Raw genomic sequence first — 21817 nt, 5'->3', positions numbered from 1 at the left:
TCACTGTGTCAAGATACCCTTCCCTTATAAGCCCACTCTCCCTCTGCGTACACACACCCCAAACATGATCCAGTAAGTTGCTCTGCCCTTGACCTTTGCTAAATAACCATGCCCAGAGAATAGCCCGAATTACACACTTGACATTGAACTATTTCTCAGGATGAGGCAGCCTGCCAGGTGTACGTACCATCAGCCCCAAACCTCAGTAAACAGGGGTATGCCTAGCTGCACTTGACTCGGGCAAACCAACTATCGGAAGGGAATCTAGCCTCACAGGAATTTAACAAGGTCTCTGACTCATGGCATGTGTCACTCACTTTTCAGTTCCCAGTCTGATGGTAAAAATACAATTGCAGTTCAAGCGTGATGGAAGCATGTTTATATGTACGAGAGAAAACTGCAGTATGGTACAAAAGGAATTCAGCCCTGGGACATTTAAGTGTGGCCTGCCACCAGTTTAACAAGATGTCAGAGCTGCACGCTGAGAATACAACGTACAGCCACTTTGATATTTTGAAGTAAGTGCAGGAAGTGCTGTTGACTGCATAAACTATGCTGTGATTTTTCACATCACTAAGCAAAACAGAGGAGAGTGTTAACCGTGAAGATCTCTTGTCTCCTGGATTTTCCCTGATGGTTCCCAGCCTGTGATTCTCTCTTTCCTAAGTGTCCCACCAAGCTCTGACTCATGGGAGATAACAGCTTGTATCAGGAAGCCTATCAAGACAATTGCCTTTACCATCCATCCCATTCACAGATCTGGTAAGGACCTCTGTTTTCAGGCTAAGAGTGTTAAAACACACAAGCACAGACTTGGGCCTCCTTACAAACTCTGCGTGTAAAAAGGTGAGTCATGATCCATTTCATGGGTACTTACCAGGAAAAAGGGGAAAGGCCTTCTTCCTCTCCCATTAACCCAGAACCTATACTGGGAGCCTACAGACAGGTGACTGGGTCACACCCTCCCAACCACTTCTGGTTCCCAGGCATGTGTCCAGTCAAACCTCTTCCCAATCCCATTCACAGTGCAGCTGCACTGTCTTGAACCAGGACTATAAGTGAAGATTTCAGGCATCACAGCCTAAAGCAGAGTATTCACAAGACAGCCATGCAGACCTAGACCGAGACCTAGCTGTACTCCTGTGCCCACCGTGCCATGGCTCATGGCATGAGTGCTGACCTGGACCAGCCCTGGAAGCTGTGTGGGCCCTTCATGAGCCCATTCAGCTCGCAGACGGGCGGGCAGCAGAAGGAAGTGAAGCAAGGGCAGCACTGGGGCACAGCAGGAATGAAGGCAGCGGGCTGCTCCTTTCAGCAGAAGCTACATGCTGAATCAACAAAGCAGTTTTCCTAAATGTTAACTGTTGGGGTTTTTTTCTTCCTATTAAGACAAAAATAAGAACCTCCTTGGTCTCATGAAATTTTTCTCTATTTCCAGACACACTCTGATCTTGCATCTTATGTTCGATTTCTAGATGACTCCTTTTTCATTAGAGACACTATTAGGCTCAGATGGGAAGTAGACTTCCTAAACAGACAAATTAAAAGCAAACAAACAAAATGAAGAAAGAAAAAAAAAAGAAAAGCAATTAACTTTAATATATTGAGATAACAGGAGTCCTGACTGGAGTTTTTACTTGCTAGGGGGCTGTATTTCACAACCTTCTTCAGACCTTTCTTTCCCAGCACCTCAGTCCCAACCATCCACGCTTTTGTTAGTCCATTTTTTTGTATCTCCCTCGAACAAAACTGTATCCTTACACGGTCTCATGTATGTACCTAAACTTCAAAAGCATCAAGTGACCATGCTGTATATGAAATCCAGTTACACTCTGCTGAGTTTTACAGACTTTGCTTTCTTCTGTTTTCCTACCACCACTTTTTCCTGAGGGACACACTGACATGAATGCCACATTAACTGCCAACTCTATGAGAAGAACAATTCAATCGCCCATTACAACTAAGAATCAGACCTCTAAAGTCCCATGGCCAGATGCTGTTTCATGCCCTCCCAGTAACCCTGCAGCATGGCTATCACTGCCGCTTCCTATCTTATCGCCGTTCCAAACACTGTCTGCCACGGTCAAAGAGCCAGACCTAACAATGATGTTAAATGAAGACTTCCTCCCAACACAGTCCCGAACTTCTAATGAAACCGATCGCTCCTTAGCGAGATAACAAACCATGACAGAGTTTTACAGGCTTTAAAATCAAAGTAAAGAGAATGTCAAAAAGAAGCAAGCTTCCAGAGAATGGCAAAGCTACTGCTGCATGCAAACACTCTCTCTGGGCAACACCACCAACTATATGCATATGTACATACATACACACATGTAGAAATAAATATACAACATGTGGGTTTTTTGATTCCTTTATTTTTTAATCAAAGGGGAAAAAAGCTCAGCCAAATTATCCTCTGTTATACCTGGTGAGAAAAAAAAAAAATTTAAAGGAGACTTTTTGGCTCCTTAGATTTTCAAAAGGCAGCTGAAGTGGCTGGGAGCTTTCCAGAGTAAAGAACTCAACGTTTTTAAATTTAATTAAAATTCAGACAACTCCAAACTAGAAAGTGATGGCAGGTAGAGAAAAAAATTTTTGCAATGTTTTTATAACAATAAAAGATCTGATATACATGAAACAAAACAAAAAACCTAAACCCAGGAAGGAGCAAAACTTTTGCTTCCATAGTTTTTCTCCATCTGGCTGCTTGCTGTCAAGAGTATAAGCTTTTTACCCTCATAATCTGTGTCCTCATTAGGTGGATCTCTTAACATGATTAACATTAGAACTATACTAACAAACTTCACTCAAACAGATTTAGCCTCAGTTCAGACTGCTTTTTCTTCCAGGGGAGTCACAGGTGGGAGCTCTAAATGAGGATTAAGGGTTTTCAAAAAGAACACCACCACCCTGTCCATGGTTACACGTGACAAAGACCATTTTTCATTCTTCCCATCAGCGCAGTCTGAAGTGGGACCATTCTGACTGCCCACAGCTCCCCAGAGGCCGCAGTGGAGGTGCAGAGACACTATCCCACAGTTCAAACCAGGACGCTGCTTCTGAATGCCTGCACCCACCAGTGCGCTGCGTCACCACTCAACGTGGCAACACCAGCAGGACAGCTGGCAGCTCAGCACTCTCCACACTTTAAAGCTCTGCTCTGGCCCTGCAGAAAGCCAAATTCCCACTGATCTCCATAGATGTACTCAGGCCCTTCAGGATGTAGAAATTATCTCAGATTATTCTCATAGTTTTGAACAACAGTAGGAAATTCTTTACATCTTGTTTGGAAATTACGCTAAAGTCTCGTGGGGGTTCATTCTAGATTTGCAATTAATTCACCTACACAGGGAACTCTAAACCATCTGACACCCCAAGACAGTTAAATCAATTATTTCATAGCTGTGTCTCACGACAAACAAGCTGCAAACCAGCCAATACGAGGCCATTACTAACCAGTGTGGATATGCAGTTTGATCCCCTCACCTTTCAGCAGTCTCCCAGTTGCGCCAGTCCAACTGTCTGCAGGGACAGATGGTGAACAGGACTGGAGAACTGACCTGGGCTACATGGAGCATCTCTCCCTCTCCCTCCAGGGGATTATTCTGTTACCTTACGCATACACAGACACATGTGGGAGAACAGAACAGCAGTGCAAAGGAGTGAGGGGCTAGTCAAGCTGGCAGCACCACAACGCCCCAAAAAAGCCTGCACAAAACCATGGCTTCACACACTCATTATCATTATGAGTTTAACAAGTAGTGGCTTGAACCAGCTCTCAAATCACAGTGGATGTTACAAGGGATGTTAGTTTGAGCAGCTTAAAGCAGCCCTGGGTTGCAGGTCTTTGTGAAAGCACAGTGCGTATCAGATTGCTGACCTGTTCAGCAATTTCACATCACATCTGAAGGCAGTGGTGAGCCTTGACTAGGTCTGCAAGTGACTGTTTTCCTAGCTTGGCTTCATCAGTGATTAAGACAGAGGAAAAAAGCCGAAATGCCACAAGAAAAAAAAAAAAAATTGAAAATATATTTTGTCCTTTTTAGCAATATAGCTCAGTTTATGAAACTATACCACAGCTTCTGCAAAGATAATGAAGATGTAACTCAAAAAAAATCTTGATCCCACTGCAACTTGTGATAAAACTTCCATACACGGACGTTGCCATTTACTATTGCAAAACATTTCCCCAGCAACGATTACAAACTGGCCTTTCAAACATATACGATGGGCTACGTAGCCCAGTGAAAGCACAAGTTATTGAAGTTCTACCTTCTTATTATTTTCATAACGTTTAGGTCAAGTGCTGCAGAGCAGCATCACAGAAAACTCCTTCAAGATTCACTCCAAGCGAGTCAGGAGCAGCCACCTTCTCCCTGAGTGCAGGATGCAGAAGAATGAGAAGTCAAACCATCAGTACAGGGAGTTGTCTATATACTATTCCTCTGTAAAAACACAAGCACTGTACAACCTTAAAGGTCCTTTTCAGACATTGTGTCACTATTAACAGCTAATATAACAGGAAATTTTAAGTCAAATAGTACATTAGCCAAAACACCACCAATAAATAGCAAAGTTGCCAGGCTTAGCATAAAAATGAAACACACTAATGAAACATAGTGCAGTTTGTTCATACCATGTGCAGTCTAGAATCATGCATAATGTAACAGTGCAACTGCTAACAGCAGGCTCACAGAAGATAATTTACACTTGTTTTTATGGACATGAGGAACTGATCTTTGAAGTTGTCCCTAATGAGATTCTGCTTGGCCCTAACAGCATCCTGAGAGAATGTGCTGGTTTTCCCCCCTGCATCCGGTGCATATTTATAATGCAGGATCCAGACTTATTTAAATTGCACATGCAGGCTGGTGTCCCCCCATGCCATCGCAAAGTCAGATTCTCACAGTGGGGGAAATACCTACTAAAATGTCTCAATTTACCTTCAAGTCTTTTTTGTAATTACCCATACCACCTTTACTAATTACCAAAAGATACATGGGAGTTAATGAATAAGGTTTCTTTTTTCTTTGTGCAGTTGAACTCCTAACTTGATTAAGCTGCCAGGTCACTGGCAGCTGTATCACACATTGCAGAAGACATGTCCAAAATGCAGTCACATAAGGCTCCTCAGAGAAAACAGAAGTGTAGCTGTGTAATGGATCAGAAGACTTTATTTCAAAAACACAGGCGGCAGCAGCAGCGGTAAGACAAATAGAAAACGTCCTTTTGCTATGCCCTATGTAGCTCTTGCTTTAATACTATACCCACCTGTTTTAAAAAGCCCTTTCAGTTACGGCATCTGCAAGAACCATTAAAACACCATCACCGAAGTCTCCAGTTGCAACAAATGCAGTAGACACAACACCTCCTACAACCAGGAGATAACTGTGGTACAGCTACTGCAAAAAGGCAATGGGTGAACCACATAACCTTCACGGAGAACAGACCCAGATTCCATCATGCTCGAAGAACACAGGGAGTCACATCTGTAGTCGCATGTACAGTAACACATACCTTCTACAATACTGGACCAAAAAAGACTGCAAAAGTTAGATAAACATTCAAAAGCATTTGGTTTTAATGCTGCCTCATGTAACTGGTATGCGAGTACTTGGAGCTCTGCTGCTAACAAGCATCAGTGCCCACCCTGAGCTATGGTACTGACCCAAGTTTGGCAACAGATAAAAGTAAAGACAGCCTAGGTTTTACTCCCTCTTCCATACTTCTCCCAGCTATAGCCACCCATATACCATGGTTCTTGACTATCACTGTTTCAAGCCAAAGTATTCGAGTAAACTAGAGCTGACTTTCGTTAAGAGTAATACACTGAAGCGCAAACTAAAGCAGTTCAGAAAACTTTTTCATGCTCCATTCAATTGTTCCTTCTGCTAGGTAACAGCCTTTAGGAGGGTGCTAAAATCAGAACACTAAGGATGGCAACTCCAGCGGCCACCCATGTAGCTGATACATAATATACTTCAGTTATACCATCAGCAAGTCAACATTTTAACACTTAGGCCTTTTTCTGCTTGGAAAATGGAGAGGAAAAAAATCCATAAATTCTTTGAACATACTTGTCAGCACTGTTCATGCCCTACGAATGCACAGTATATTGTTTAAGATTAGATGACTCAGTGGATAGATAGCAGGATACATGATTTTTCATTTAGAGCTCATTGTCTAATCTGACCCTAAACAAACAGAAATTCTACCCCCTGACAGCTGTTTAGTGCCTTTAAAAAAACCCACAAAAAGGACTCTGCTTTAGTTCCTATAAAGACATTCATGTAACAAAGACCACCACAGCAACTGGTGTTCTCTGAAGAAACTCTAGTTTGAATGGAGGTAGAGACTAATCTACCCTCCTGGTTCCACATGAAGTCCCCACAGGTAAGAGATGACAGTCATTTGTGGGGAACTTATGAGGGAAGCTCTAACAGTAACTACAATAGCTCTGTGTGCATATGTGGAGAAAGAGAATTTGTTCCCCGTGCACTGTCTGACACTGCTCACAAGCACACTAAGCCCAAAAGAAGAAAAACTGTAAAGAGTAGAAAAAAAAAAAAAAAAGTGTGCCTTTAAAGCCACTAGGTTCTGGGCACAGCACTGAAAGGTTCAAATGACCTTGCCTCAGTGTGTTAACGTACAGCCTCTTGGTCAGCAATGCCAGATTCCCTTGTGAACAACTACAAGGCATAAGACTGGAAGCTCAAAATCTAAAAAAGCTTTTGTTAGGAAAATAATAAAACACATACAAACCTGAAAGACAGACTCTGATACTACTGCTGCAGCAATAATGTGCCGTATATTACTGCCGCATGTCATGCTAGAGCAAGATTGCCTTTAAACACATATGCAGACAGTAAAATCGGAACAAATGAAATACAGCTGTGGGTGCAAGGTGGGCTTTAAGCCAGCATCTTATCTCTGGTTATTTCTGGGTATTTGAGATCACTTACTCACTTCTCATCTTCCATTACTCTATATTAGTCACCTCCAGTACATTCCTCTTGCAATGTATTGGATAAAGGTCTGGACCCTAAAGAAATTGCACTGCCTCCTTATAAACAGATATCCAGAAAACTGCCACTTCTCGTACCAAATCTTCTATAGGCCCCCATTTAATTTCAACTATTTAATAAAAAAAAAAAAAACAAACCAAAAAAAACCACACTCTACCAACTTCCTGACTCTCTTAGTTTACACCTTTTAACTCTGCAATTCATAAAAGGTCTTTCTCATTCTGTAGAATGATGTCTTAAAAACCTTCTAAGAGAAATACTGACTGAAAACAGTGACTCTTGCATATCACAGTATTGAACTATGACATGAACAGACTACCAAGGAAGCCAAGTGATCCAAAGTTAATTTTCAACTAAAATTAATACTACTCTTGACAATCTACACTGAACACAAGGATTCTCTTCGGGAAAATATACTCTGTATTAATGACGTTTAAAATGAATGAGCCTAAAACCAAAAATCCCCCTAAACACAGACCATTTAAATCCCTTGAAACCAGTACCAGAGATTTCCTTTCTTCTCTGGCTCAGAGAAAACGAAGGCCCTACCCTACTTACTTGCATTTAAAAAACTACCTGTTTTCTTGAAGGCATAGACAACTAACAACAAATGATGAAAACTCCAACAGTTAAAGGTCTTCATTTTGTTGCCAAGATGATCTATCAGGTTCCGACAGGAACAGTATGTGTGATCCTTCCACTAACACAGCGGCACTCTCACAAAGCTGCAATGCAAAGTAGCCGTGCAGAACACCACCAAAGGTCACAGTGCAAGAAAAAAAAAAAAGAAAAAAAAAATTATACCACCCCGAGAGGATTATCATCATCATTTTAATTCTCAGAGGGTGTCTGAAACTTATATTACAGTATTTGATCCGTGCAGCCTCATTATACTGACAACATTTCTAGCAGAAAAACTGTCTTAAGAACTTTGTGCAAACAAAATACACTCCAAAAGATCTAAGAAGTTGTAATATGAGCCATAACTCTCCTCCAGTAACCCAGAGAGGGTTCCCTAAGTGGAAACTTTCAAGGTATAGAATAATAATGATAGCAGAACAAAATCTGTTCCTCTTTTAAACATGCCTTCCTTTCAAAGCTGCACACATCGCTGTTTAACAAACACGATGATGGAAAATCAAACTAATGTCAAGAGAGATATAAACAAAATGGAAACAATTTATTTTAAAAACTTGCAAGTAATTTCAAAGACTACACCTGAGTTCTATACAATTCTTTTACGTAGAATTATGTATTTATGTAGTTTTAATTCATTCACTCCTTTCTACCAGGAGGAAAAGTGAATGACTGGCTGACTTGAAGTTTACAAAATGAACAAACCAAAAAAGATGACATTTCCCTCTTCTTTTATATCTGTAATTACCATAATCTCATATGTACATTGTTAACAACCAGAGAAAAGAAGCCCCAGCAAGACTCATAGCTTAAAATTGAGGGAGCCACTTAATCTGCCATCTCTAAGTGACTGGTCCTGTCCCACTGGAAGCAATAAGAGTGTCACTAATCACTGTGTTTAACAAGTATAGGATAAGGCTTCTATTTATTAAATATGCTGGACTGCATGAAATTTTAATTCTGAACAATTATTTTCCTCAAAACCGCTACTTCACCATTCACAGGAAAGAAAACCCTTTGGTGATTCTCACTGCTGGCCAAAAATGAATGTGCTTTAAGAAACAAAGAAGCCTACAGTAATTAAAAAGTAATGACTTTTTTTCTTTGTGCTCCTTATATAAAAGGAGCATGAGGGTAGATATACTGGACTAGCACCTTTTCCTTCCCATAAACTGATACAATAGCTAAACATTTAGGAGTAATGTGCTGACCCTGATGCTCCCAGTCACTACACTCAATTCCTTATACCAGCGAAATTGTAAACGTGGTAAATAGCAAGTTTCCTGGCTTACAAATACATCAGATAAAGTCCCTCTATCATACTGCTTTCTCCTTCCCTCCCCCATTCTCTCTCCATCTGCTGCCCTCCTGGGAAGGGAGTGCTACACTTAATGGCTGTGTGCTTTTAAGTCTAATGTGCTGGATATAAGTTAATGCCTAGTACAGTAAGTGGGGACTCTGCTGCAAGGAAGCCTCCAGTACTGTTTTTTACTTGTCAACATCCAGTGGAATCTCTGTAGTCCTAATGTCAAGCAGCACGCAAGGAAGAGAGGGGCTATGAATATGAACTCCACAACCTGTGTCAAAAACAGCACAATGATTTAAATAATCTTTTGGTAAAAGCAGGAGAGAGTGGGCATTTTCTTATTTGTGTCTCCCCTCAACATAATGATCTAAATTCAGAAGATATGCCCATTATAAAATGGGGCATATAAAAATAGGACCAAGCATTTCCCTGTCAGGGGAAAGTACACAGGTGAACTCTTGACAGCATTTTGATCTACAAGAGGAAGAAATAACATGGGCTTGATCCATCAGTTATGAAAAAAACAACTGTAGTTGGGGATTACAGGTTGACTTGCTCTCTAGCCATCCTCTCTGCCCTCGCCCTGAAAGATTCAGCAGCAGCGTGGAACACCGATGCTTATCCACCAGCATTTTGTTTCAGCCAACCTTCACGCAGCAGATCCTGCAGGATACGTACAGTTGATGTGCCAGGAGAAATCTCCAGGTTTATGGAGGTTAAGACCAAGCTTTATGGTCAAGTCTTCAGGAGATAAATAAAATGACTGCAACTCCAGGTACCTAAAGTTTATGGTTTGTAATCCAGACTTGCTATTTTCTGCTCTAACACTTGGTACTGCTCCAGGCACGTTACTGGCTGTTGTACATGCTACTGGGTGCAAGATTATCATACGCTCTCTTTTTGTTCGAAGACGACAACAAAATAAAAATCATAAATTAACTCTAGTCACGCTACTAGGACTGAATTGCTTTGACTTCTGTATTTTAAACACATACATTTTGGCCACAGCTTCCTTGTAATAAAAACCACCACACAGTATCACAAACTTGCCCTCTGCAATGTAAGACCTAAAAACTGCAATCTTAATGGCCCACATCAAAACCGAGAGTAAACGGGCAAGACCTGAATTTTCAAATCCCATCGAACAAGTTATTTATACCTTCTGAAATACTCTCTATGAAATATGTGCAGGTATATATGCAGACATGCTGACCTCCTTCCTCTATTTTACACTGCTCTGCAAGTACACATCACAGAAAAAGACCAGAAAGGCAGTATCAGGCCTTCTGCAAGCAGAAACAATCACAGTGAAGTCCATGAACAACAACTGCATATGCCAAGTATGAGTCAAACCACCGGAAACAAGAAGCCATTGCTTCAAGGACCAAAACTCACAACTTGCTGGAATCCTCCCTAGGGACTTGGAAAAACCTGGCATGAATTAAAAGGTGAATGATTTTGCCATGCAAAACCGAGGGGACCTCCTGACCCCCACTTGCACTCCACCTTCTCTGCTAGCACTCACCGCTCAGAGCAACACAAGTAACCAACCCCTATGTCAAACTTCACTGGATTTTCAAAACTGACTTTATAGCTTGCTGTAAGAGATACATGTTTTAAAGAAATCACCCTGCCTCACTGCATTGCTACTGTGCATAAGCATGTTTTTTTTCTCAAGTTATGCCACAACATTTTACAGAATTCAAACCAAAACTTCCGCTTTTGGGAAGACAACATGCTAGCCCTCCATTCTGAAATTCTTCCATTGATACCCACACTAGCCAACTGACTCAAATTAAGCCACCTCTGGTAGCTCAAGATTGGAAATGTAAACTCAGAAACTTACCACGCAACATTCAAAATTGATGTTCATCACCAGCACTTCTGAAATAGTCCCGCATCAAACACAAATTGCACACAGTAATTTAACACAGACCTCTAAATCCACACTGTTTACAGGGCTTCCCTTTTGATTATTTATCCAACGAGATACTCAAACAAGGATTTGTAAAATAAAATAACAAGATGTGTGCTAGGTAGATGTAGCACTTTCCTTGGGCTTGGAATAGCTGTCTGACATAGGAAACACATGCTCTCATCACTGCTGGCAGGGAGGACCAGCCTCATCCTACCACAAGGAAAAAAGATTAGCCAAAAACTCTATGATGAGATTCCCAGCATGGGGCCTGCAAATTTTGTGAAGTATTAACTCCCTGTTTGAAAATCTATGCTCTAGAAGTTGTTTCACAGGATAGATCGCCCTCTCACCCTTCAAGCATTACACAAAAGCAAGAAGCTACCGCTTCTACAACCATATCCCTACTACCCTGATATTAAAAAAAAAAAGAAATTATAAGCTTCCAGTGACAGTACAAGATCCTGATTGTAATGTACATCCACCTTTTTCACCTGGCTACTTCACAGCCAGATCCCCCCTCGGTGAGCAGTGTCCCACCAGCAGAAGGTACTGCGGTAGGGACCACTGCTGCAGAAAGCAGTCCTGGGAAGATCCCATCACACACCTCCCGTAAGGTAAGAACCCACTCTATATTGTACAGAGACATGAAACCTTAAGACAGCTGTCACTCGGTATGACTGACCACTACACAGGTAATGTAGAATCAGATCATGTAATGAAAATTTCCATTTATAGTGCTCAGTTACTGAAACAGGCCTTACAATTAAAGTACTTGTTACCTGAAGGCTTCTTTACAGGAATAATGCAACATAAAAGAACATTAACATACATGTGCATAAAACCCAATTTTCTTCCTTTCTCCCTCTAAGGGTTTTAACTCCTATTTTAACTACAGGAGTCAGACTGATTCTACAAGGTGCTGTTTTAGCAGTGTGATTTTGTCAAAGAAGAAGTGAAGAAATGTCCCCCTCCTCCCATCCTTGCCTGCTGGCTGATCAGTAAGCTTGCCGCCCTCCCATCTGTGCTGGTCACCCCCATAACCCACTACTGGTGAGGCTACACCAAGAAAGAGATCACTAGAATTAGGGGGGGGGGAAAGAAAAGCCACCACTGAGTGGACATTTTAATTTAGACTATTTTAGCTGTATGATCTATACAGCTGCCTCCCCAAGACTGCCAACACTCCTGGGAAGGTGGCAAAGCGTGTGACAGGAGCAGGAGCGAGCAGCCTGGGAGCGGCAGGTTCAGCACTGAAGTCTGTGTCTCAAGGACTTCCCTCCTTCCAGCCCTGCAAGCAACTACAGGCACTTTTACAGTCAGACTACCGGTGGGAATTGCACAAGGCTAATACCTCACACCGAGGGACTGGCTGGTTTTGATAGGTATGGAGACTGCTCTGGCAGCCTGTTCCCACTAGCACTAGAGGTAAAAGGATTTTATCACCAACTTAAACCAGATCTGGCTTCCATCTTAGGACAGGGCAATGTGGAAATATAGTAACTAACAGTGTGATGGTGACAAAAATTATTTTAAATTTGTCATACATTTATAATAGTAATATTGGCACTTTTACAGCCTCAGCCTTTCAGGGATGTCACAATATTTTTTTAAAGGTAGTTTGCTAATACTCCTTTTTACAACAACAAAATGAAAGGTCAGAAACTTAATTTTTCAATAAAGTTTAGCATATTACGACTACACTGCATAAACACAATACAAGGGGCCTAAATTTGTGTTTTAATTACAAAACTGCAGTCCCTGAGCCTTGTATCACCAGTGTATGAACACTCCGCTTTCAACATGTATCTCAAAAGTTTTTAAAATGTGAGTGTATCCACACATGAGAAAGTCATTTTGCATGTTAAATTTAAGTTTAGAGCTTATGTAATGCTTGAATTTTTGCAAAATATTTGTAAATAACATAAAATCATTAAGATCAGTAGAGATCTTAACTCACACAGACACGCACATGCTCCAGTAAAAGAGTTTTCTTAATGACGATTAAAATTAGCATCTTTGCAACTCGGCTTCCATTGTTCTATGGCAGAAGAATCAGAAAATACAATCAGTTAAGGGCCCTCTTCTTGAGTAGGGACTATTTATTTTGGGACAGCTGTAAGGATCCTCACCTACAGCTGTCGTCCTCCCGACCTTTCTGCTGGAATCCCCACGCCGCTGCAGGGAGAGCCCAGCTGCTCCGGGCAGCTGTTGAAGGGCTGCTGTTGTTGGCTTAAGAAAAACACGTTTGTTTTACTTAACGTACCAGCTTGTAAACTGCTGCGTTTCAGTAGCCACCCATGCCACTGAGGGACCAGCGAGGGAAAGGAGACTAGAACTACACAGAGTAAGCTGACTGACTGTGAGCCATGACCCCAGTGAAAGTCCCGTGTCCAAAAGTAAGGCTCAAGTTTTAACTACACTCATTCAATGTACTCATGTTTTCACAATCTGAGCTTAAATGTAACTTGATTGATTGAGGTAGTACTGTTTTTTTTTCAATTTCTTTAGAAAAATAAGTAGTAACAATGAATTTAGGTGGTCATGAGCTACGGATGCTTTTATAAGAAGTGTTATTAATGGACAGACCAACAATTTCCACCAAAACCATGATCCTCTATCACATCAGTATCAACTGAAATAGCCCGCCCAGTCACACCAGCTTAAGATGGAAACTGCAGTCTCTCAACCAGTATTTTTACAAGTATGAACTCCACTATTCTGTAAATGTCAAATGAGTCCATATTCTACTAAAGCCAACTCTTTCCCCCTTCCCCTAAATACCACACACCATGTATGACACAGAAGTTAAGAATATTACAAATCAAATGCATGATTTCCCACTAATCTCAGTGGGAGTTTATAAAACCCATTAAATGCAGGATAGTTTCCCCAAGAAAAAAAAAAAAAAAAAAAAAGTTTCCCCAAAAAAAAAAAAAAAAAAAAAGGCAAGATCCTATTTCTCAAGGTTAGTATTCTAATAAGATCTCTCGGTCTTAACAATTTAAAGCTTCATCACAGTTGAAAGTTTCTTCTTCTATGATTATACAGTTATCTTTTTATATTACTATTATTATTATATATACATATTTACACACACTCATATATTCAAATATGTTCTTTGACTACACATATATAGTTCCACTAATATAAAATGCTGTTTATACTCTTTGTTTTAAAACAAGAATATTCACATGGGGAATTACTCCCGTACAGAAAAGGCAGTAAAATTATATAGTTACAGATCGTTCAAGGTATCTCCAGGTATGTATAAACTCATTTAGAAGACTTCTGCTCTGGGCCTGCCAAATGGGCATTTTCCACGACAGATACACAAAGTTTATTTCATTTTCCCCCCATGAAAGTAAATGGTGTGTTGTACGCAAACAGGAAGATTTTTCCCTCTGGTTAAAACATAAATAAATGCATTTTCCATTTGGATTTGTCCCATTTTCTTCTCAGGTCCTTTCCATTGGACTCATGGAACAGTGTGACAGGAAGGTTTCACAAAATTGAGTCTCAGTAATTCCTGATAAATTAAAATGGTTTAAAGTCCCACTGTAGTGGTTGCTGTAAAGCTGCACTTATCAGGAAAAAAAAAAAAAAAAAAAGTCTTACAAAAAACAAGAGAACACACCCTAAGCAAATGACAAATATTCCTGATTAATTCAATTACCTTCTAGGTTTCATAATTTTTATTTTTTGCTTACAACAGTAGAAATTTTCTCCATCTTCTCCACTTCGAGGCTGCAGTTTCAGAGGATGAAGCTTTCTGCAGCTTAAAGCACACCTGCCCCAGGCTGCCAGCTTCTCCTGCATGTTCCCATCCTACATCCCACTGCTGCTCACTGGTATTGTTAGCACCACTGACAGTAGCCTCATACAGAATATCTCAAGGGTCTAAATGAACTTACCAGCTTTTTTAAAAAAAAAAAAAAACAAACAAAAAACAACAAACCTTATAATACTTGGCAGCACTACACCAAAAGAGCAAGAAGCCTTTGCCTCTCTGAAGTGACAATTCCTGACAAAAAATGGTGAAGTACGAAGATTTTCAGAAGAGTAATAATCATCAAGGAGCAAAGGCGGGTACATTATAATTGTTATTATTTTGTAGCTGCCCTTTAAAGCAGGGAACTAAGGTGATGTAGTTAATTAAAACTACCTGAAAGTCAGCATGACTTGTACAAAGCATTCAAATACAAACATGACATCAGAAAATAAGTGAAACCTGCGGGTGGGAGCATTCCTTCAAGATGACAAGATATATAACATGATATCCCTTTATCCAAAACAATCATACAGTAAAAATTGTCTTTAGAACACCTATTCAAACATTAAGTAGTAGAGAAATAAAACACAAGGACCGGACAAACTGATTCAAAAGTCATACTATACCAGAGCTTAAGTAACTGACAAAACTGCTGTCCCAGCCAGCCCAAGCAAAGGGAGCTTCACTACAGTTATTTACCCAAGAGTACGCCTAAACGGATTCACTATGAAGTGTGGTGTAAAAATACACCTAAAGACGACAAAAGAGAACGGTATCCCCGCTGATCAAACTACCTGACGCTGTAGTGTGAAAGGCCCAAAATGAAAGCAGGAGAACACGCGCAGGCCACGTGTCCCAGGGAGCGGGCAGTGCAACGCCAGTAGTTCCTTCATTACCAGGTTTATGCTGGCGATATCCCACAGACTCTCCACTTACTCTGTGTGAGGTGAGGAGTTGGGCCCAAAGGATACTAGAACCAGAAATGGCTCAGGATACACCAAGAATCCAGTTCTCACCTTTGCACATGAAGATTCATATCCGTGAAGAAATTACTTTTTAAAAAAATCATTTTCTTTAGGAAAGAACACTGTCCTTAAACTGCATCCAGCCTCAGAGTTATGGTATGCATCAGGGCCCTGTAACAATATATTGCCCTGCCATTCACACACGTCGTAACGCTCAGCTCCCATGTTGCTTTCTTATTATCCCATGATTTTTTTAATTTTATTTTTTTACTAGAGAAGAACAAAACCTCCTCAAACTCCCTTAAAAAAAAATAAATGCATGCGTTACTTTTAAGATAGAAAACCAAAAAAGCAGACTGTAAAACCAAGTCAAATCAAACGTCAGCAGCTGCAGCAACATGGCACTAGCAAAGATACAGCAGGGTAAAAAGATCGTGATTTCTTTGTTAATTCTGCTTTTACCAATCTCTCAGGTGACATCCCCTTTCAGAAATATGCACAACACTCCCATAACAAAACACTGGGAAGACAAATAAGGATCCCTTCTGAAGCTACCACACAATCTAGCCTCTCCTCCCCAGAAATAACTATTTTTCTTACCATCACACAAACCCACTGCCATAGCCATACCTTCACCTCCCTGATTTCCTCTACCCACAACTCCAGACACCTGGTAGGATCCTGTCATTTTATTCCGCAGCAGGTCTTCTAAAACCCATCACTTGCTAATCCAGATCTACACCTGAACTCACCTCCTGCACTGAAACATTGCTTTCTTTGCTTCCATTGTAAACCTGAGACTAATCCCCTTCCAATTTTCCTAAATTCTGATGTCCCTTTTAGTATGCCACACCTTTCCTTGAAACCAAATTACAGATTTTAAGAAAGATGCAGTATTTCAGTCAAAAATCCTTCAAAACACTGTCACGATATTGTACTTTATAGTTTCAGTATTTATTTCAATTAGACAGTTTCTCCAAACAAGTAAGATATCTTAAGACACATGTCAAGTCAATACCATTTCAGAGACAAACAAATTATTAGAGAAGTAGCTGTATAAATGCTTGTGAGTTTGTGAAACAAAACATGACCAGCATTTACAGTGTTGACCACCATACTTAGTCACTCCTCAAACCAGTTCCCCACTGAAATCAGTGTCAATAAGAAGGGGCTCTTTAAAACTGCTTTCTACATTTCTTTTGTTTGTTCTGAATTCATCCTCTACATAGAATTTGTACTTAATGTCAGTCAAAAGTGCAGTCTGGAGGGCAAAATGTGCAAGAGGCCTTTGCTGATGAAAGGTCTGAAAAAATGAATCAAGAAATGGAAATATTTCTAGAAGAAGAGTCACATCGTCATTGTAGTAATAAATAAAATGTAATCAGTGAAAACTTTCCACCTTGAAAAGTCGCATCCACCACAGACACTCTTCGGCATCCTTCCTAAAGTTGCCTTTAGGATGATTGTAACCACATGAAATCCTATTAGAAGGTGCTGAACTCCTACATTGTGACTCTTCCGGCAGGCTTCTACATAACAAAAATGCAATGAAGTACCATGCAACTTTTCTCCCCCTTATTATGCAAAATCCTTATCAAATTCAATAGTGTGACTTTGTTCAAAATCCTGACTAACAATGGCACGCAGGAGGTCAAAAGATGTCCTCTTTGTTTTAGTTTCACGTGCTTTTTAGTCTATTAATGTTAAAAGAAAAAGAACCTTCACAGAAATAACCGATAAAGATCAAACCTAAGTAAACAATGGGAAGGAAATTCAGAGTTAAAACTGGTACTTAGCTCTTAACACAAACCATTGTGCCCGGGCACAGTGCAGCAGAATGATCCTGCGGGTCAGACAATGTGCAGGAATAACAAGGTGAGGTAAGAAGCCTTCAGCTCCCCACTTTCCATGCTTTCCTTGGTTTAAGTTCGGGCCAAGGACGTTATTTTAACGCCGTATTTGTATTTCTTGCGAGGAACTACTGGGCAGCCCCCGACTCCTTTGTGCTGCGGGTTGCGAGTGGAATGCAGCATGCGGCACACGTTCCACTCGCAACCAGGAGGACAAAGGATTCACTGATCAGGGGGGACAATTAGTCCCAATTAGGCCTATTTCGCAGCTGAGTGTAAGGACTGGGGGAAGGGAGCTTAAATTTTAAAGCAATGGGTCCCTCAGGCGAGTTAAAGTGAGATCAGCAAAGTGAGTTTCAGAACGTGTACCCTGGTCCTCAGCGCTGGGGCAAGTTTCACGAAGTCGGTGGCACTGCCCCTCCGGCAGGCAGGGTTATCTCAAACACTGCCATCTCAGAAATCTAATAATCGTTTTGCCTCTTAGCTAATGTGACTAACCAATTTTTCCAGTTTTCAACCCACTCCTCCTGCAGCGTTCCCCGTCGCGGTGCACAGGCAGGCTCACACGCAGACACACGCAGAGGCAATGGCAGGAATACTCACATATGCACATGCGGAGGCTGGAACCTGCTCTGATTAATGTTGTAGTGTGTAAACGCCTGCGTTGGGTTGGAGCTGTATTCATCCACCGTTATGGTAACTTTGCCTTGTGAAGGAATTCCATGAGCCATCCTTCCTCCTTATGGACATGAGCAGCTCACAACTTCCCAAGGCCAGGAGAGGGGTAGGGCATGGTGTTCCAGGCTGCTCCCGACTCCCAGCAGCTCCTCATCAACTCCGCACACCTCTGCCAGGAGAGAAAGACAGCACACATGGCTATAAACTCAAAGGAGATGTGAAAACACACAGACATACTACTCGATCCTCTCGCAGTTTCCATTCAAAGACCTTTTTCTATATTTTTAATGTGCCCATCACCCAACTCTGAGCATTCCTATTGATGTTTTTTTTTAATTGCCTCATCATTTAACTCCATCATCATTACATACATCCAAAGGATGAATGAAGTAAGGCTTTATCTTCAGAAAAAAAACCCAAACCCTGTGTTGAAAGCTCCAGCTAAATACTCCACATTTACTATTCTTTATTTTAAATAACATCTTGTGCTAATTGCAGCCATGAAAATTAACAAATGGACCCAGTTTCCTGAAGGACAAATGGCTTTCCACAAATACACATACTCGTTTTCAAGGTCCTGTTTTAGCTTTACAAAGTAAGTTACATCCGAGAGACTTAAGAGAAGCTAATGCAAAGCAGAAAATTTTACAATCGCATGGCAAAAGGTACATCCAAATACCTTTGAATGAAAATACTCATCTGCCCAGAGAAAGGCCAGTATCCAGACAATCTTTAACAAAATACCCATGTTATACTGCACTAGCAATAAAACTGGTTCAGATTCATCACCAGACAGTAATGATTTATCTGACAGATTTAAGTGCGATTTTATGCATAAATATTTCTGCGTAAGATGAAAGAAATATGCTCTTCACTCTCTATACATCCCTATCTTTCACTTCTTCGAAGTGCTCCGAAACATTCTGCATTGAGACTGGAAGCATTCTATAATACAAGTGTAAGCCCAATAGCCAGAAACTTTCCAAACCTGATCTCCACTGAGTTCCCTGCACAGAATCCAAGCTGTAATTTCTTCAATCGATAAACTGAGGATATCTCAGCTGCCTTCCTTTCAGAAGGACTTTGTGAAAATTGATCAGCTGATGTTGGAAGAATACTTTCAAGATGAGCAACACTTTAAAAGCCCTGTTTATGAGGCAGATGCTCAGCTGGGGCGCGCTATCCTAGCAGCAAGGACTTAAATGAAATCGTAACACACTGCATCAGTTGGTTCCCCCCCTTCAGTTGCCACATGCAATAGCGGATTTGTCGTATCTGGTGTGTGAGTTACAGAAGTAAACCAGTGCTTCCTGGGAATACAAAGAGATAGGAAAGAGAAGAAGAGAGGAACCTGAGCCCTGGGTATCAAACTAAGCAATATTTTTCCAGTGCAATATTCCTGGATTTCTCTCAGCTCCCAGACAGAAATATGTTTGCCACGTGTAACATTAAACATTTGGAATCTTTGATTTGTATTCAAAATATATTTTTAATACAAAGACTAATTTCCAGTTTGGCATGAAGCATGATAAAATGCCCTGCAAATGGCAGATGGCCTGCTATAGGCCATTTATTTTACTATTTTACAACCTCAGGCCTATGTGGGCTTCCATATGCTAGTTGGGTTAAGACATTCTGAAACCTTCATTCCAGTAATTAGGTTCTATCCTTCATCTTCTTCAGCATTGGAGGAAGATTTAAAAAAAAAAGAAAAAAGAAAAAAAGAAACTAAACTATAAAGTTTCCATTTAAAACCTGAGTCACACTAGCGAGACAGTGTAACTCCATGACTAAGGTTATGGTCTGCTCTTTGCACTAACCCCCTCGTAAGAGTAAGTGCAATAGTTTCAGGAGTAAAAACCAACAAGGTGAGCTTTACTAAATCAGATCTTTGCAGTGTTAGACGTGATGCAAGATGCGTGCAACAACTGCTCACGAATCATAATGTAGCGGTTACCATACAAAGTTTGCAGCTGTTTCCTTAATTTCCCTTACAATTATATTTTAGTGTTATTTTGCATAACAGTAAAACACAACACCTGCTTCAAATTGCAGTCCTGTTCCAAGTACTGTAATTCTTTTGAGATAGAAACTACGAAGAGTGTGCAACACAGAGCAGCATAATTGCCCTGCACTGAAAAGTAAATACAAATGAAAACATCTTCCTGTTAGAGAAATGACTGTCATTAACAAGAATGGTAGCCATCAAAGCTCCCAGGAAAAAAAAAAAAACAACTAAGTTTTTCTTTTACACAGCAAGAACTTTAGCGTCTGCATAAATTAAGTAGTGTGAAAATTACATGTCTAATGTTATTTTTTCGCAATTAAAAGCTACAATATGAAACATCACGTTAAACCAACAACAAAAATATGCTTGGGCTTTCCGAAAAGCTAAATCACACTATTTTCAGTAATCTAGCATAAAAAAGGTCAGAAGATTAAATTTCATATTATAGTTCACTCGTGGAAAAAAAATCCAATTTGTTCATGCGAGTGAATTATACATAAAGATAATAAGCATTTTTTTACAAGGCTTATAACAATCCATGTTACAGAAAGAAATTACAACTAACTGGCATAAAACAAATGATAAGCGGATACTTGAATAGCTGTATTAAATACTTTAAAGTTGACTTTCAGTAAGATTATAAGTATATAAGCTGCAATTGCTTCCCATTGTTCCAACCTTTAATCTTAAGAATAAATCTCTATGCTTAAATTAAGACAAAGCCGAACAAAGCATCCTTTTAAAATTAAACTCAACAACAAATGCCAGACTGGAAAAAAAAAAGTAAAATTTTAAGCTCACTTCTGTGTCAATTCTCTAATTTCCATTTAGTGCTCCATAGAGTAGTACAGCTCACCTACCAGAAGTATCTAATTTACCTTCTTTACTGTGAACTTTCCTGAAAAAAAAAACCACCAGAAAGGAGCTGAACACTTCAAAACCAAATTTATTTTAGGCCCAAGATTTAAAAAAAAAAAAAAAAAAAAAAAAGATTACACACAGGAGATGAGTACAAAAGAATAAAAGTTGCATTATTTTTCACATCTGTCAAGTAAAACAACGTGCGGTATCTTACGGGGCAGTTTTAAGTAAGACTGACTATATTAGAAAGCTAAATGACGGGGGTTTAGCACGTCGGGTTTCCCCAGATGCAGCTGTTATCCTGGGAGCAACAAACCCTTCCCAGCGCGGCTCCGCACCGAGACCGGAGCTGTGCCATTGTATCCGCCTGCTCGGCTTTACAGGTATAAACCCGCACTTTCTCATTAAGGGGCTGACACAAACTTACGCGCAGCTAATTTTAAATCAGCCTGCTACCGCCGTGTCGAAAAACTATCACAAAATATGCCCTGATAAGTCAATGTAAAACGTAACGCTGTATTTCCCGGAGAGCCGCACACACAAGCTCTACGTACGTACACGCACACACAGGCACGCGAAAAACGCATTTCCCCCGAATAAAATATTTACGCCTTCCTCCTCATCTGAATTGCACAAACGTGCCGCCGGGCTGGTCTCGGGGGCGTAAAAGAAAATTTGGGAAGGCAGAAGGTGGAAAGGGTTAACCGCGTGTCAACACCTTCCCTCGCTACATCCACCATCCCGACACCGGCACCGCAGACCCACGCGTCACCCCCCCGCACCCCCGGCCGGAGCGCGGGC

The 21817-nt window shown here is 40.6% G+C and overlaps 1 protein-coding gene across 3 annotated transcripts in view; it reads right to left on the bottom strand.

Annotated features, from left to right (window-relative positions):
- MPPED2 (metallophosphoesterase domain containing 2) overlaps window positions 1-21817 on the bottom strand; it is a 213262-nt gene that overhangs the window by 82450 nt on the left and 108995 nt on the right. For all 3 annotated transcript variants that reach the window (XM_026850830.1, XM_026850831.1, XM_026850832.1), the window contains one exon: window positions 18073-18316. In XM_026850830.1, coding sequence (XP_026706631.1) covers window positions 18073-18200 — 128 coding nt within the window. In that variant the 5' untranslated portion in view covers window positions 18201-18316. The remainder of the gene's footprint in view (window positions 1-18072; window positions 18317-21817) is intronic.

Source organism: Athene cunicularia (genome assembly GCF_003259725.1).
Source record: "Athene cunicularia isolate RWA chromosome 5 unlocalized genomic scaffold, athCun1 chr5_part3, whole genome shotgun sequence".
Taxonomy (NCBI): Eukaryota; Metazoa; Chordata; class Aves; order Strigiformes; family Strigidae; genus Athene; species Athene cunicularia.
The sequence above is the reverse complement of the archived record's forward strand: the minus strand, read 5'-3'. Positions and strand labels throughout refer to the sequence as shown.